The sequence below is a fragment of the Durotheca rogersii genome (genome assembly GCF_024521655.1).
Source record: "Durotheca rogersii strain YMJ 92031201 chromosome Unknown GGS23scaffold_4, whole genome shotgun sequence".
Lineage (NCBI taxonomy): Eukaryota > Fungi > Ascomycota > Sordariomycetes > Xylariales > Xylariaceae > Durotheca > Durotheca rogersii.
The window spans coordinates 2,402,753-2,416,835 of NW_026251235.1; the positions used below are offsets into that span (position 1 = coordinate 2,402,753).

Genomic DNA, 14,083 nt, shown 5'->3' on the forward strand with positions numbered 1-14,083 from the left:
GCCAGCGTACCGTTAGGCTTGACTACAACAGCCATACTAACAACCAATCCCGGAGATGCGTCCTTCACCGTCACTTATTTGTTCGGATTATCTACCCCTGTTCCGAACGAACATGCTGGCCCGTCACAGAGGAGCCAAGAGCCTCCTTTAGGAAATTGGAGCAAGTCGGTGCGCTGCTGAATGCAAGAAATAATACGCACATATGCACATAAACTTGCCAATGTTTATGCTATCGAGGGAAACCCGCCGGGGGTGGTATAAAGCCGTCTGGGGTGCGAGCGGCGGATTATACATACCTCAAGAAAGGCAGACATGATTATCTACTACGTGTGTACCTACTCATATATGCTTGACCGAACCCAATTCGTCGGGTTCCGTTGATAACACCTGAGAACTCTGCCAAAGCATATAGGCACACTTATAATAACCGTATTCCGTGGTAACGTCCACGTATATGAGGACCGTCACAGCAAACTCAATAGACTGGAGAGTACTAGACGACAAGGGTTCCCTGGCTGGCTATTCCAAACACGTACAGGTAATTAAGAACAAGAATCCCCGTACCAGGCGTACCACAGACACGGGATACCTTACAGACACGGGATACCTTACACCCCCAAATCATATCTGGGTATTGCTAAAGTAAGTATCTCGCGTCAACGTCTGGGCTATGCCATGGGCATCCATATACACGTTATAGGGATGATGACTACCAGGGCCCTGCGAATTTCACTCGTGCCGTCGAAAGGCCGAAATATCTACGCAGGGAACTATATAGGGTCTAATATTTACAAGGTCTCGCTCCAAGACGAAGGCCCGCAGTCTTGGCGTCGCTCACCTTACGGCTCCCGCCAGACCGTGCCCTCCTGCCTCCATCCACCCTTGAGGATGTCGGATATTAGGTCACCCTGCCTAGGTGGGCACGTATGTGTACACCTGAATTTTGTGAACCCCCCCCCTCCCCCTGTCTCTCTGGCTACGGCGCCACTCGAGTAGTGCCGGGTGGTTTCCTTGGAACTGGGACACCAGCGTGTGGGACAGCGTCGCAGGCCGAGGCACGTAGCGTGCTGCTTGAGGCGGACGCGGCCGGGAAGCGATTCCGGAGGGGCGGTTCGTTGCGCAGTGCCAGAAGCAAGCCTCGTCGGCTAAGCTCGCTAATGGGTAGTGCGCGATTAGCTGTTATCCGAATGAACCGGTGCGTCTAAGACAGGAACAGCGGGGAGGGGAGGGCCCAGGCGTTGTCGGACTTGGCTCCGAAATTCGAGGGGGAGGGGGGGGGGGAGACCAGGTACACCCGGGTTCAAGGAGCGGACTTGACTCCGAACTACGAAACGGTAGGTAAATACTACGTAGGCAATGGTGGGCGGCTCTGCTTTTCTCATAGCAGACTAGAGCTTTCGGCTTCTCTCCCGATGTCGTGTTCCTTGAGAAGGTGATGCTGCGCGCCCACGTCTCTCTGGATACTCTGTTGTCTAGCCCTTCTCCGATCCCAGGAGTCTCCACACGCCTCTGGTCACGTTGCTCACAGCTATTGTGGGCGGCGGTCATGAATATGAGGGATATTTTTATTCCTCTCTCTATCTCTCTCAGTCTCTGATGAGACGGCGCCGGGCCTTGTAACAAGAATTATACAGAGCTTTACGTAGAGATGTGCCATGCTGCGGGAAAAAGGGGGTATAGGACGCTGTCATTAATTTCGCCCGCATGAGATGAACAACCAGACAAACCAGATCCAACGCCAGCAAACCCGTGAGAACCAACAAAGCCAGCCCTTGCCACCCACCTGCCCTCTCCCAAAAATCAACGCTCAAACTTTTCCCTTTTTTTCTCTCCCCGTTTTCGCCTCGTCTCTCCCCTTGCCTTCCGGCTACGCTCCCTCGACCGTCTCCTCTACCGTCTCCTCGACCGTGATCGTGATGGCCTCGGTGAGGGTCGCCAGGTCGATCCAGGGGTTGCTCTCGGCGCGGTGGAACCAGGCCATCTCGACGCGGCCGCAGCAGACGACGACGACCTTGGGCCGGTCGCCGACGTAGCGGAGGTCGATGAGCGTCGGGCTCGCGAGGTCGCGCATGACGATCTTGGGGGTGCCGGCGGCGGCTGCCCCCGGCTCGGCGCCGAGGTTGACGCGCCAGATGTGGCCGTCGGTGTAGCAGCAGGTGTAGACGGTGCGGCGGTCGCGCGTCAGCGCCAGCCCGTCGCAGTGGCGGAGGCCCGTGGCCAGCGTCTCGACGGGGCCGGCCGGGCGCAGCGCGACGGCGGCGTCGTCCGCGACCGCCGCCACCGGCACCCGGCACAGCGTGCCGGCGCTCGTGTTGGTGAACCACAGGTGCTCGTCGGTCAGGCGCGCGCGGTTGATGCCGAAGAAGTTGCCGTCGCCGGGGGCCACGCGCATGGCGTCGTCGCGCGCGAACAGGTCGACCGCGCCCGTGGCCAGGTCCAGCCGCCACACGCAGCCCGCGCCCGAGTCCGGCACCAGCGCCACCCGCTCCGACGCCGCGACCACGTCGATGCAGAAGCCCGCGCCCGCGATCTCGGCCACCTTGGTGACGCGCGCCGCCCCCGCGGCGCCGCCGTCCGGCCCCAGCGCCACCCGCCACACGATGGGCCGCGAGAACCGCACCTGCGCGAGGTCCGCCACGCTCGACAGCGCCAGGTACTCGTCCCGCTCGCCGGGCATCCGGCACAGGCCCACGACGCCGCTCGCGTCCGCCGCGTCGAAGCTGTGCACGACCTGCGGCTCCGCCTCCGGGTCCTCTGCGTCGAACGTGTACAGCTCCGCCTTGTCGAGCCGCGAGATGAGGACCGAGCCGTTGGGCCGCAGCGCGAGCCCCTCGCACCAGGCGCCCCGCGGCAGCTGCGTCACTAGGATGACATCCTCGACCGATTTGTCGGAGAACATGGCGGGCGGGGTTAGGTACGTAGGTCGGTAGGTGGAGGAAGAGGGTGAAGTGGAGGAGGGAGCAGGGAGAAGTAGGTGCTCGGTATGACGCTCGCGGTCGAGGAGAGAGAGACGAGCTGAGTAGCGGAATCCGAAGCTGGGTCTAGATTTCGATCTGGCCTGCTAGGCAAAGGATGTGGTATATCGTTCGTCCCGAAGATGTGGGAAAGGCGATCTGAGTAGCTCGAGAACCGGGCAGTCAGACCAATCTAAGATACTTATGGAATAGAAACCCCAAGGCGACCCAACCCTCAGCGAGCATCACGTGAACGACCTGCCCTTCCCCACCCCTCCCCTGAATTATATGGAAAGGTGCTCACATATGTAGCATTTTCTGGTGTTATTGATTCCCCTGTAAGGGTACCCCTGGAGATACGAGAGGGGAGGCAAGTCTGTGGGTATAATTTAGAGCTGCCTTCGCATAGGCTGCTGCCCGCACTCTCGTCCGGTCTCTGCTGTTACCATCCGGCTTGTTTAGCTTGTCGTATAGCTTAGCTATCGTTGCTAGATCTCGTTACCAACCCTCCGATACCACCTCGGTCGCCTTCAGACTACGAGTACGGGGGAGGGGGGAGCCACAGAAAAGGCAACTCGCCGGGTGCTCCAGAGCCCCAAGAAGCTAGGTATGTTACGTAAAGGATATCGCCAAGTTTACTTAGATAAGTGGATGGCGTCGCCTCGAGTCTAGCTCCTCGTTCCTCCTCCTTGGGTATTGGCTCCTTAGCCTTCTTCTAATACTCACTTTGGTGCTAGTTGGTGACGAGAAGGGATGCGGGAACATCCCCGTCGGGTAAGGGTCCAAGCACTTGCTCCATGATTGTCATCACCTCGTCGATGACCCGCCAACGCAGAAACGGGGTTTCGCTACCCACCGGCTCGACTGGGACTTCTACATGTCCATCTTGGGTCTAAGTGGCATTGCCTGATCGACGTGATGTGTCACCCATAGCCGCGATAGACACGGCCGTATACCGCTCTGGTCCACGATTTACCGGGCACTCGGTGCTACAGATCGACCTACCTACCGTGTACCTATATGTAGGCACACACTGGGAATGTTTCCAAATCCTAGGGTGCTTGTTGATTCTCTGCCCACTTCCTACATAGGCGAGGTCCTCTATCCCTATTCCATCCTCGGAGTTCCACCATCCCAACCATCTCAGGGATGGGACGGTGACCAATCAATGGTGGTAAGATGTGCTGTCTCTCGAATTGCATTCGTAGCAAGATACATACGTATCGTCGAGGTCACGTTACGGCGAATGAGTTCTGGCGGATCTAACTAGTGTTTGGTATCGTCACTGTTTACGTAGTTGGTAGCTATGTGTGTACTCGAAGCGAGTTTCGGATGGGTTCCGGTGCCAGGGCTGTGGCATCGTCGGCGACTTAACCAGACCAGGGTATGATTAGGATGGCGAAGAGCCCTGTCGACATACCTAACTCGGTCACGTAGCCAAATTACCGGGGAGAACAGTGCACGTACATACCTACCTACATAATCCCATAGAGCACCATACTCATAACACCATACGCGTCTGTAATGTCATATGGTACAGACTGACCTCGTTCGTACGTACGCCAGTAGGATGAGCTCGTTGTAAGCACACTCGCAGAATGGCGGCATGGCGATGTTGGCTGGCATGCTACCGTGGACATGGGTATCCGCCAAGGCCATTGGCGGCAGGGTGCTACGTGGTGAACCCGTCCGTGCTGATCTACTATATGCAATGTAAGTACGTACGCAACTGATCTACATGCAACCCGCCAACTACCTAGGTGAGTGGGCTACGCCGCAATTCGTGATGCTGGCTCGTCGCCGGCCCAACCCCCGGTCTGCGTACCCTGTCTGGTAAGGTTCTCTACTAGCCCACCGGATGCGCAGGGAGGGGGGAAACGAGAAGAGGAGAGAAGAAAGGCCGAGCTGGTTCCTGTCCGGTCCAACGGCGGTTGATGCCCGAGGGCTGCCCTCTCCCACGGCGACCCGAGCGGACGTCCACGATGCTTACCTATATAAATCCCGATTAAGATCTGGGAACTGGATCTCCCCAGGGATGGATGTACCTATATGCAGTTATATGCGGTCTGCAATCGTGCATAAGCATGAGATGTAGGTAGGTAATATGGGCTCTACCGGTGAATGTCTCGTACGTGGTGAGCCCAAGGCGGCCCCGAGTCGGTCTACTCTCTCTTGCACCATCTTCCCGCCGCCACGCCATCCCGGCTCTCTCGCCCTCTCTCTTTCCCTTCCCCGTACTACGTCAGCGCTTACCCCGGACGCTTAGTCGGGTGCGCTGGACGGCATCCAGAGGCGATCGATCGTCGGCTTTCGCCTGCGGCCAGATATGCACGCCTTGTTCGTACATAGGTAGGTAAACGTGTCGGACACATAGGGAAGAGGCGGCCGCGCGAACGCGCGTCAAGAGAGAATGGCGATGCGATCCCTCCCCAACACGGCCTACACGCACTGTGCATTGCCTATCAGTTATCAAGGTATACCTACGTCCAGATATAGGACGTAAGCAGGTATGAGGATGGCCATATATGACGACTCCTATCCATACCTACCTACCGTTTCCCAGGCACGTATCGGCGTTTGCAACGGAGTGCTAGGGTGCGGGACGGCGGCACTTGCTAATGTAATAAAGAGGGTCGATTGAAATGGCTACTACTTATATGTCGACTTCTATACGTGTGAATCCGCGTCTTGGCTATCGTGTCCGTGTTCGAAGGTCATCGTGGGCTACACGTGTTGCACGCAGTGCTGGTGGCGCTTCTCTAGGTATCAATGCCGAATCCGTGCTCGAAAACGAGTGTCGTATTCCTTGGGTGCGAAGATCACAATCTAGGCAGTGATGGCAATTCCGCCAGAGGTGCCGTCGCGGCCGATGACGGCGTGGCTGGAAGCATCTCTGTCTGCGTCTCGAAAGTCTCGTTGCAGAATGATTCTGCCTGGGCGTATTCATACGTGGACTCGGAGATGGTGATTTGGGATGTAGGGGGGATTGTCGAATCGGTATCGTGGAATCGAAAGAAAAGAAGGCCATAGGCAGGTACCTTCGCACACGGCGACGCCAGAAAAGGGGTGCATGTGGCGTACCAGGGTTAAGCCCCGGACGCCTGTGGCTTAGTGGAGGCGTTGCACTGAAGACTGTGGTTTAGCGCACTGTTGAGATGTTACCTACCTACCTACCTACCTAGATACCGCTCGTCTCGCCCCCCGTAACTATCCCCGTTCGCTAAACACCACCGCTTTCGCTCGATACCAAGCATCTCACGCCCAGCAAGAGAGTGAGCCTCGAGCCATCATGTCCAAAACGAGGGTGAATCAAATTTAAAGTATCGGCCGATTAAAGACTTTGCTACGCAACAACCTTGATATCCGTCTCTGCCCTGCTGCACGCGGTATTGGCTACCAGATTTTGGTAAAAGGAGGGCCACTCCAACATGTGCGGTGGTATTTGGGTTGTCTGGGGACAGCGGTGGTACGATGTACTGATGCAGCGAGCATACGGGCAACTTAGCAAGACCTCGTTCTAGGTTCCTCCTGTTGCCCTGTTGCAAAGGTAATCTTCGCGAGGATGTTACCTCGCGATGTATTAGCAGGCAGCAGCAGAAGAGACTGAGGGTTGGTAAGTTGTTCTCGATGCGCCCGACAGCTTCCTTCTGGCTGTGGTCCTCGCATCGGTCTGGGTGCCGGCTTGCTCAGAATATTTTAATATCCGTAGGTCGAAATTACGAATTGTTACGTTTCCTAATACGATCTAATTCGAGATCTAGGTTAATAAAATGTTGGCCTTTTGCAAGCAATCGAAACCTCAAGGGACGACGCATGGAGTAAACCCGCCTGTTTGACAAGCCCGGAAGATGCCGCGGGCGGCGCTTTTGTAGGGTACGATCGCCGGCCTCGGCTAGTATTAAAAACCCGCGGGTGTGGAAAAGCTTATTATACCTAGGTAAAGGTACCGGGTACGTCGAGCAAGATAGAGCATCGCGTATAGAAGATGCTCCAGAGAAGATCATCGCTGAAGCCGGCAGCATGACCTCGGGGAGGCTGGGAAAGACGAGGCGGGCGTCGGGTCTGCCGTAGGCGAGGAGACCCTTACTGACAAAGACAATACCTCCTACAGGGCGAGATCGTCTTCTGCGGCGCTGACACAACATCAACGTGAACCGACTTTACTCAAAAAAAATACGCATAACAAGATATCACATTCTTTCAGTACGACCGTCGTGTTTTCTTCAGATTTGCTTATATGGCATATAGGTAGGCAGGGTAGGTATATGAATGAGCCGCTAATCAGCGCACTGGACATCGATACGGGAGCTTCAATATAACGGGAGGGCTATATAAATAATACCTACACAATATCACTCGACCCGGCATATCCTTCTTAGCCACGTTGTACCCCCGTTGCTGCAAATCTCTTTTTACATCGGCAATCACATGTCACGATCATCCCCTTACAACAGACACGAGAGACGCCTCGAGGTCCCGGGGTCCGCTTCTGCCCTACGTTACTTCATAGGTCATAGCATGGTCGATTGACTACATAGTATAATATACGGAACCCCCAGATCGACAGTCCCGTTCCGCCACCTGTAACCCAGTAGGGAGTTGGGATGGAGGGCGAGAGCTCTGAGGGCAGGCCAGTTGTCGGCGATTTCAGGTGGCACGATTCGAACCAACATCGAAAGATCCTCATCTTACCCACCATCTCTGAGGGGGAGGGGGGGGGGACTTTTGCCTCGCGAAACGTTAGACGTTGAGGATGCGAAAGGCCTTCGTCCGCCCAACGCTGCCTCTTCCCTTTCTTCCATCCCTTCCCTTCCTCACCCTCACCATCTTTGGTCTGCTGCGTAAGTGCCACGTGGAGAGAATCCGGCCCACTTTCTAGACGACAATTTGGATACGGTGGGCCGATTTGGGCCCGGAGACCATGTCGCCACCGCTGCCAATTTCGCAGAGCCCACCGAAAAGAAAAAGACGAGGTTCTAAGGGACGTCGGGGTGCTTAAATGCGAAGGCCTAATATCTGTATGGACCAAGCTACAGGAGAGGCCACGTTGTTTCCCTTCTCGTCCTCTCACCAAAATGTATTGGTGCGATATCGATAGTTCGGGGGTAGATAACGACTTGTACGCCCAAGACTCGGTCAAGATTGCGATTTGATAACACATCACGCTGGGGAGATGTCCAGGCCGACCCCAGAACCAACGCGACACTTGAATCCAGGGGCGATGGGCTGAGGGGGTGTCAACTGCCCTCCGGTACACGTCGCGAAATGGGTGCCGTCTTCGAGGCAGGTAAGATGGCCCTCTACGCACGTTCCCGTACTCGGCGTCGGGTCGTAGCTGGGGCTCGAGGCTTGCGTCGACGTCGTACTCGGAGGCGTGGGAGAGGCAGTCGAAGTTAACGGCGCGGGCGTGGATGTGCTGACGCTCGAGGTGTCGTAGCTCGAGGTGGGTGTCGGTGCAGCTACGGGCGACGCACTTGCGTCGGAATCGCCGGGATACTGTGGCAGGCCCTTCTTCGCGCGTGGGTTCCCGTCGCAAGCCTGCTTAAACAGATTTGAACCTTCGGGCCGCTCGACCGAGGAGCCCGGGTCGGGAAACGCGATCGCGACCTGCTGCTGCAGAGCCTCTCCGGTGGTACAGCCTCCTGAAACGTCTCCCATGTTAGCCATGAAGAGCTCGGGGAGCTCTGCTCTCTTGGCGATAGCTGCTCGGCGGTCTGAGGCCCGACTACGCTTGGCCTTCGCCGGCGTAACTGTGATGGGTGCGCAGTTTTGGTAGTACTCTGGCTGTCCTCCGATACGTGCGAGCCACTATAGCATGACGAAGTTAGCATTTTTGCCTCTCGCAATGTATATGAATATCGATAGGGATGGACGGGAGGGCCTGTGGATCGATAATCGTCGGGATGCATGCTTCGGAGGGTTTGAAGGCAGCGCCGGGATCGCGATACAGGTAAGGGGGCATGGGCTGGGGTGGAGTGGGGTGTGAAAAGGGGGCAGTTAGGAAAAGGGGGTTCGGGGGGTTTACTTACAGTCCAAGAAAATATATAATCGCCCGGGGCGATGGCGTCTGGTATGGTGAACGAGTATTTGTCTTGATTCGGCCCTTCCAGATTTCCCTTCTGGTTACGTGCCGGACACCCGCCTTCGATAGAATGGATTACTTTCCATTCGGAATTCTTCAGTGGATAGTCGGCCCAGGCTTCATCTGCTATGGGTCCAGCCAGAGCGAACTGACACGAGCCGCCACCGTGTACAGCTTGGCCCACGAACGAAGCCACCTGCTCTTCGCCGATGGCCATGACCGTTGGAGGTCCATCTGGTTCCAGCGTACCGCCAGATGGTATCTTACAGGGAAAGTCGGAACCCGTCGATGAAATGGGGTTGGAGGGCCCGTAGGCGACGAAGCGAAACGGCTTCGGATTTTCTAGGACGACATGGCCTGCCGATAGCGAGGCTAGGCTCGCCACGGTGGCCCAATACATATGGATGAAATGCATTTTCCCCTAATACTGATGCTGCGAAGGATGGCTAGAGACAGGTATGTAGATCTTGTTAGATTCGCGGTCAGGAGATGTAGAAATAATTACCTGAAGTTCCTCTGTGAGAGTAGGTAGGTATATTTATTTTATACCCATTGGGAATATTATAGACGGAACTGCGGGACCAATTCAATATAATTATGGCTCAAGACAATGCCTCGAACAAAGCCTTGATTGTCTACGAGCTCTGGTAATCCTTGTTTCGTAGGGAGAGCGTCCGAGGCACAAGAAAGAATAAGCTGTGATTCAAAGGAAAATGGGTTTGTTACTGGCTCCACCGGTACGCGTGCTGGAAGAAGAGGAAAACGAGACAAACTCAGTGGCGAGAAAGATCATAGGAAACCAAATCTAGTCACTGACAACGGGCACCCATAGCCCCATTTATACTTCCCTGCCGTGCTTGAGAAAGAGGTAAAGCACGGTATGGATCACAAACATCGCAGGGCGTTGAGATCCAAACACACAAACGCCAAAGGCGGCCACGGGCCGGACCTGGGCTAGCACGAGAAAGAATATCTCCGATGTTGCCGAGAGTCGTCTTGGGCACTCGAAAGCACCCGCAGAGTCCCCGCGCCGACAGCATCTGGAACGGTCAACCGGGACTGAAAACATTCATGGCTCTTGTTTGGTTGTGAGAAAGTCGTCAGACGCTGCTTCTCCGAGGAGATGCTGAATCTCTTTATGGAATCAGGCCTCCGATGCGCGCTGCGGTAGCATTCCTCGACCGACCGACCGACCGACCGACTCTTATCACGGCCGTGCCGGAGACGGGCGCGCAGAGAATACTAGAGACAACCTCCTTCTTGGCATTCTCACCATCTTGCTGGACCCCTTCCGGCTCGGTGCCGCATCCTGGTCGACGATGACCCCAACTTCGACGGTGTGGCACCCCCCGAAGTCGCCGCGCGGGCCCCGTCTTACGCTCCGCAGACAATCGAGCCGCCCCGCATCGTCGAGTCTCTCGCACCCACAAACGCTAGAGCGGTCCCCGGCTCGCCCCGTACAATACAGGGAGTGGCTGGCTATATGATACATACATGGGGACGAAGGCTGTGGTCTAGGCGCGCCGGTAGAAGGGGCAGGGGGGAGGACCGAGGCGAGCATGTGGTTGGGGATGTTCCCCAGCGAGCTCGCGGCTTGCAACCTTATGCATCTATCACCTGCCGTAGCAACCTCGGCTTGAACATCCTACGATGTTAAGGGCAACTCGAGCAGTGCTCCTGGTGTCTTGTGCGATGCCTCTCTGGCCTGAGGGTCCCGAGTTGCTCCATAAGGATACCGGTTGGCCCTATAGCGGGAGAGCAGCTATACTGCCGTCCCAATATTTATCGCCCGGCGGGCAGTCGACTAGGAATCAACGGCAGCGTGCATATCCGTGCTGCCGGCCGGCATTATTGCCGCGCCACTGCTGTCATGTCTCGTAATGCCCTCTCCGTCCCGCATGAAAGGCCGGTGGAGAGGAGGGGAGAGGGATGTGGACGGCGGATTCGGATGAGAGAGGTAGAGAGAGAGGCTCGTATTCAATGCAGGAACGCCAGGGCCTGAGGGGGACGGAACCAAGGTAGCAATTAATATGCGACTCGGTAGCGCCACTATTGAACGAGGGAGGGTCGCATCGAAACCACAACGAGCCATGGCGAGCCGTGGAAAGGCGTGATGCACGCCAATTCAGGCTCTCCTTCGCTGTGCAGCACTGTCCAAGTCGACGTTGTAGTGCCTAGCTTCGCCGGCATCCCGGGCCACCTTCCCCAGGAGCCCCATGTCTGAGCCGGCACTTGACCCTCCACCCCTTTCGAATAGGCATGAGGATCTCCTTGGCATGCGGAGGAGGTCTGGTTTAGAGACGTCGGGTTATGCCGACGTTCTGCCAGGGACAGGGCTCTTTGCTCCTTTGCCTGCCGTCGCCCTATCGCCCAGGGCACGCCGGTGGAATAGAGGGAACAGGAGGGAACAGGTGGATAGTTGTACGATCTATATAAATATACGCACATCCCCTGCCAGATGATCTGTTTTTGGGGGGGTGTTGCGTGCTCGTCGCCACACCACATCACATCTCGCAGCCCCTGAAGTAGCTTAACTTGACGACGAGAGAACACGGTAGGAGAAAAAGCATCACTATGACCTCTATCAAGCTCGCCCTCGGCCTTGCCGCGCTGGGCTTTGCCGCTGCGCAGAAGCCCGGGGACACGCCCGATGTCCACCCGCAGTTGACAACCTACCGCTGCACCGTCGCCGACGGTTGCAAGGAGGCCACTAACTACCTCGTCCTCGACTCCTCCGCGCACTGGGTCCACCAGGTCGGCTCAAACGAGGGCTGCGGCAACTGGGGCAGCAAGCCGAACGAGACGGCGTGCCCGACTAAGGAGGCCTGCGCCGAGAACTGCATAAGTACGTCTTCTCTCTTACCCCCTCCCCCTCCCCCCCTTTTCCTCGCGACAACCGGGGAGCGGAGTGAACCACAGACGCTTATCCTTATGGCCGGCGTTAGCTAATGCGTAGCTGATCACAGTGGAGGGCCAGACGGACTACGGCTCCGTGGGCGTGAAGACGGACGGCGCGACGCTCGACATGCAGCTGATCGTGGGCGACAACGTGGTGTCGCCGCGCATCTACCTGCTTGATGAGACGCGCGAGCAATATGAGATGTTCAAGCTCACGGGTGCCGAGATCGCCTTCGACGTCGACGTGAGCCGCCTGCCCTGCGGCATGAATAGCGCCCTCTACCTCTCCGAGATGCTCGCCGACGGTGGGAAGAGCGCGCTCAACCCCGGCGGCGCCGCCTGGGGCACCGGCTACTGCGACGCCCAGTGCTATGTCACTCCCTTTATTAACGGCGAGGTGAGACCGGGTTAATTACTTGCCCCAGCCCTCTCGTCGCCTCTCTCGCCCAGCCTCTCTTCGTGCGGCGCGACCCCGCTAACCCGGACCGCAGGGCAACGTCGATGGTAAAGGCGCATGCTGCAACGAGATGGACATTTGGGAGGCGAACTCGCGCGCAAACCAGATCGCGCCCCACCCGTGCAACCAGACGGCGCTGTACCAGTGCACGGGAGCCGAGTGCCAATCCAACGGGGTCTGCGACAAGAGCGGGTGCGGGTGGAACCCGTATCGGCTCGGGCAGCAGTCGTACTACGGACGCGGCTCCGACTTCGTCGTCGACACGACACGGCCCTTCACGACCGTCACGCAGTTCACCGCCGACGCCGAGGGCCAGCTGACAGAGATCCACCGACTCTACGTGCAGGACGAGCGCGTCATCCGTGCCGAGGTTGTGCGCAAGGAGGGTATCCCCGCCGTCGCGTACACGACGGACGAATACTGCGCCAGCACGGGCGCCGCGCGCTTCATGGACCTTGGCGCGCACGGCGTTATGGGCGACGCCATGACGCGCGGTATGGTGCTCGCCCTCAGCATCTGGTGGGACGAAGGCGGAAATATGGCCTGGCTCGACGGCGCAGCGAACGGCGCCGGCCCCTGCAACGCCACCGAGGGCAGCCCCGCCAACATCCGCAAGATCGAGCCCGACCCCGTCGTCAAGATCAGCAACCTCAAGTGGGGCGAGATCGGCTCGACCTTCGCGGCGGTGGAGCTGCAGCAGTAGGAGATGTACCATACCTAGCTGTCTGCCTGCCTGCCTGCCCAGCGAAGAGGGCGGGTTGACAGGCGGTAGGGAGGGGAAAAGGAGTAGATGAAACTGGTAATGGGTGTGCGCGGACGACGACTTCGTCCTCGTATCATCCTCGGCGTATCACATAACTAGATGTATATACATATCTTTTTCCTACCGTTACCTCGCCATTGTGGCAAAGCGTGCGCGCCCATGTGGCCCCGGTTCGGAATTTCCCTAGGATCCTTCGTCGATGGGGTGGTTATGTCGATCGGTCGATTCCGTTCGGTTCAGGACGAGATGGCGACCCCCACGGGACTACCTAGGTGTAGCTCATGCGTAGGTACGTCTACGTGCATCCGTATATCTCTCAAAGAGACGAGAGTCATACCACGGGAGTTCTGTATCCCACGCTGCTCTAGCCATTTAGGCAGTCGACGTAGAAAGGTACGCCTGGTAGGGTGAGGCTGCACGTAAGCATTCGTACTCGAGAACCTAGCTAGTGTGACCCTGCAGGTCGTGAACTTGTTTGGGGAGGATGGTCGGATATATCAAGCCATGCGACGATATAAGCTGGCGGCAGGCCGTCGTGCTGTACCTATTGGATATCCCCAATTGCGTTCCGGACGGCAGGGGTCCCTCATCTGGTACGCAGGCTACTTGGGGGCGTCCCGAACCGGTCGCAAGGCTGGCTACCGGCTACACCCGCAGGGGTGATGCCTGGTAAGCTGACCGCAAGTATATAGCATCCTGCTCACAGCGCCTAGGCAGGATAGGCGGTATGTCTGCCATGCCACAGTCAGTCTAGTGAGGCTGAGCCGGGCAGACTCTCTCGTCGCGAACCCGACCCGCTCACCGACTCTTGGGCCTGACATAAGCCGTACACTAACGGCACCAATACACGTACGACGAGTCGTCTGAGTTTCCCTAAAACGACGTCCGCGATGACGGCTGTGTCTATTCTTAGGGGCTTCTCGGTTTTC

At 57.3% G+C, this 14,083-nt stretch overlaps 3 protein-coding genes across 3 annotated transcripts; 1 reads left to right on the plus strand and 2 right to left on the minus strand.

Moving 5' to 3' along the window:
* Positions 1 to 1,547: 1,547 nt before the first annotated feature.
* GGS23DRAFT_556399 (uncharacterized protein) lies at positions 1,548 to 3,626 on the minus strand. Its single transcript, XM_051515655.1, has 2 exons — positions 3,259 to 3,626; positions 1,548 to 3,113 (listed from the first exon to the last, which is right to left on the minus strand). Exon 2 carries the CDS (start codon positions 2,897 to 2,899, stop codon positions 1,868 to 1,870), a length of 1,032 nt encoding a protein of 343 aa, XP_051374998.1. The 5' UTR covers positions 2,900 to 3,113; positions 3,259 to 3,626; the 3' UTR covers positions 1,548 to 1,867.
* A 4,244-nt stretch (positions 3,627 to 7,870) lies between these two features.
* GGS23DRAFT_379405 (uncharacterized protein) lies at positions 7,871 to 9,847 on the minus strand. Its single transcript, XM_051513422.1, has 2 exons — positions 8,984 to 9,847; positions 7,871 to 8,762 (listed from the first exon to the last, which is right to left on the minus strand). Exons 1-2 carry the CDS (start codon positions 9,449 to 9,451, stop codon positions 8,115 to 8,117), a joined length of 1,116 nt encoding a protein of 371 aa, XP_051374999.1. The 5' UTR covers positions 9,452 to 9,847; the 3' UTR covers positions 7,871 to 8,114.
* Positions 9,848 to 11,369: 1,522 nt separating this feature from the next.
* On the plus strand, positions 11,370 to 13,366 carry GGS23DRAFT_379877 (glycoside hydrolase family 7 protein). The gene is made up of 3 exons (XM_051513424.1): positions 11,370 to 11,881; positions 12,003 to 12,331; positions 12,426 to 13,366. Exons 1-3 carry the CDS (start codon positions 11,611 to 11,613, stop codon positions 13,092 to 13,094), a joined length of 1,269 nt encoding a protein of 422 aa, XP_051375000.1. The 5' UTR covers positions 11,370 to 11,610; the 3' UTR covers positions 13,095 to 13,366.
* The last annotated feature ends 717 nt before the right edge of the window (positions 13,367 to 14,083 follow it).

What these genes read in the sequence shown, in the direction of transcription:
- GGS23DRAFT_556399 (XM_051515655.1), bottom strand. Translation starts at nt 2,899, where the DNA reads ATGTTCTCCGACAAATCGGTCGAGGATGTCATCCTAGTGACGCAGCTG.
- GGS23DRAFT_379405 (XM_051513422.1), bottom strand. Translation starts at nt 9,451, where the DNA reads ATGCATTTCATCCATATGTATTGGGCCACCGTGGCGAGCCTAGCCTCG. An exon ending in ATTATATATTTTCTTGGACT is followed by an intron (nt 8,763 to 8,983) that starts GTAAGTAAACCC and finishes GTCATGCTATAG; the next exon opens with TGGCTCGCACGTATCGGAGG.
- GGS23DRAFT_379877 (XM_051513424.1), top strand. Translation starts at nt 11,611, where the DNA reads ATGACCTCTATCAAGCTCGCCCTCGGCCTTGCCGCGCTGGGCTTTGCC. An exon ending in CTGCGCCGAGAACTGCATAA is followed by an intron (nt 11,882 to 12,002) that starts GTACGTCTTCTC and finishes AGCTGATCACAG; the next exon opens with TGGAGGGCCAGACGGACTAC. An exon ending in CTCCCTTTATTAACGGCGAG is followed by an intron (nt 12,332 to 12,425) that starts GTGAGACCGGGT and finishes CCCGGACCGCAG; the next exon opens with GGCAACGTCGATGGTAAAGG.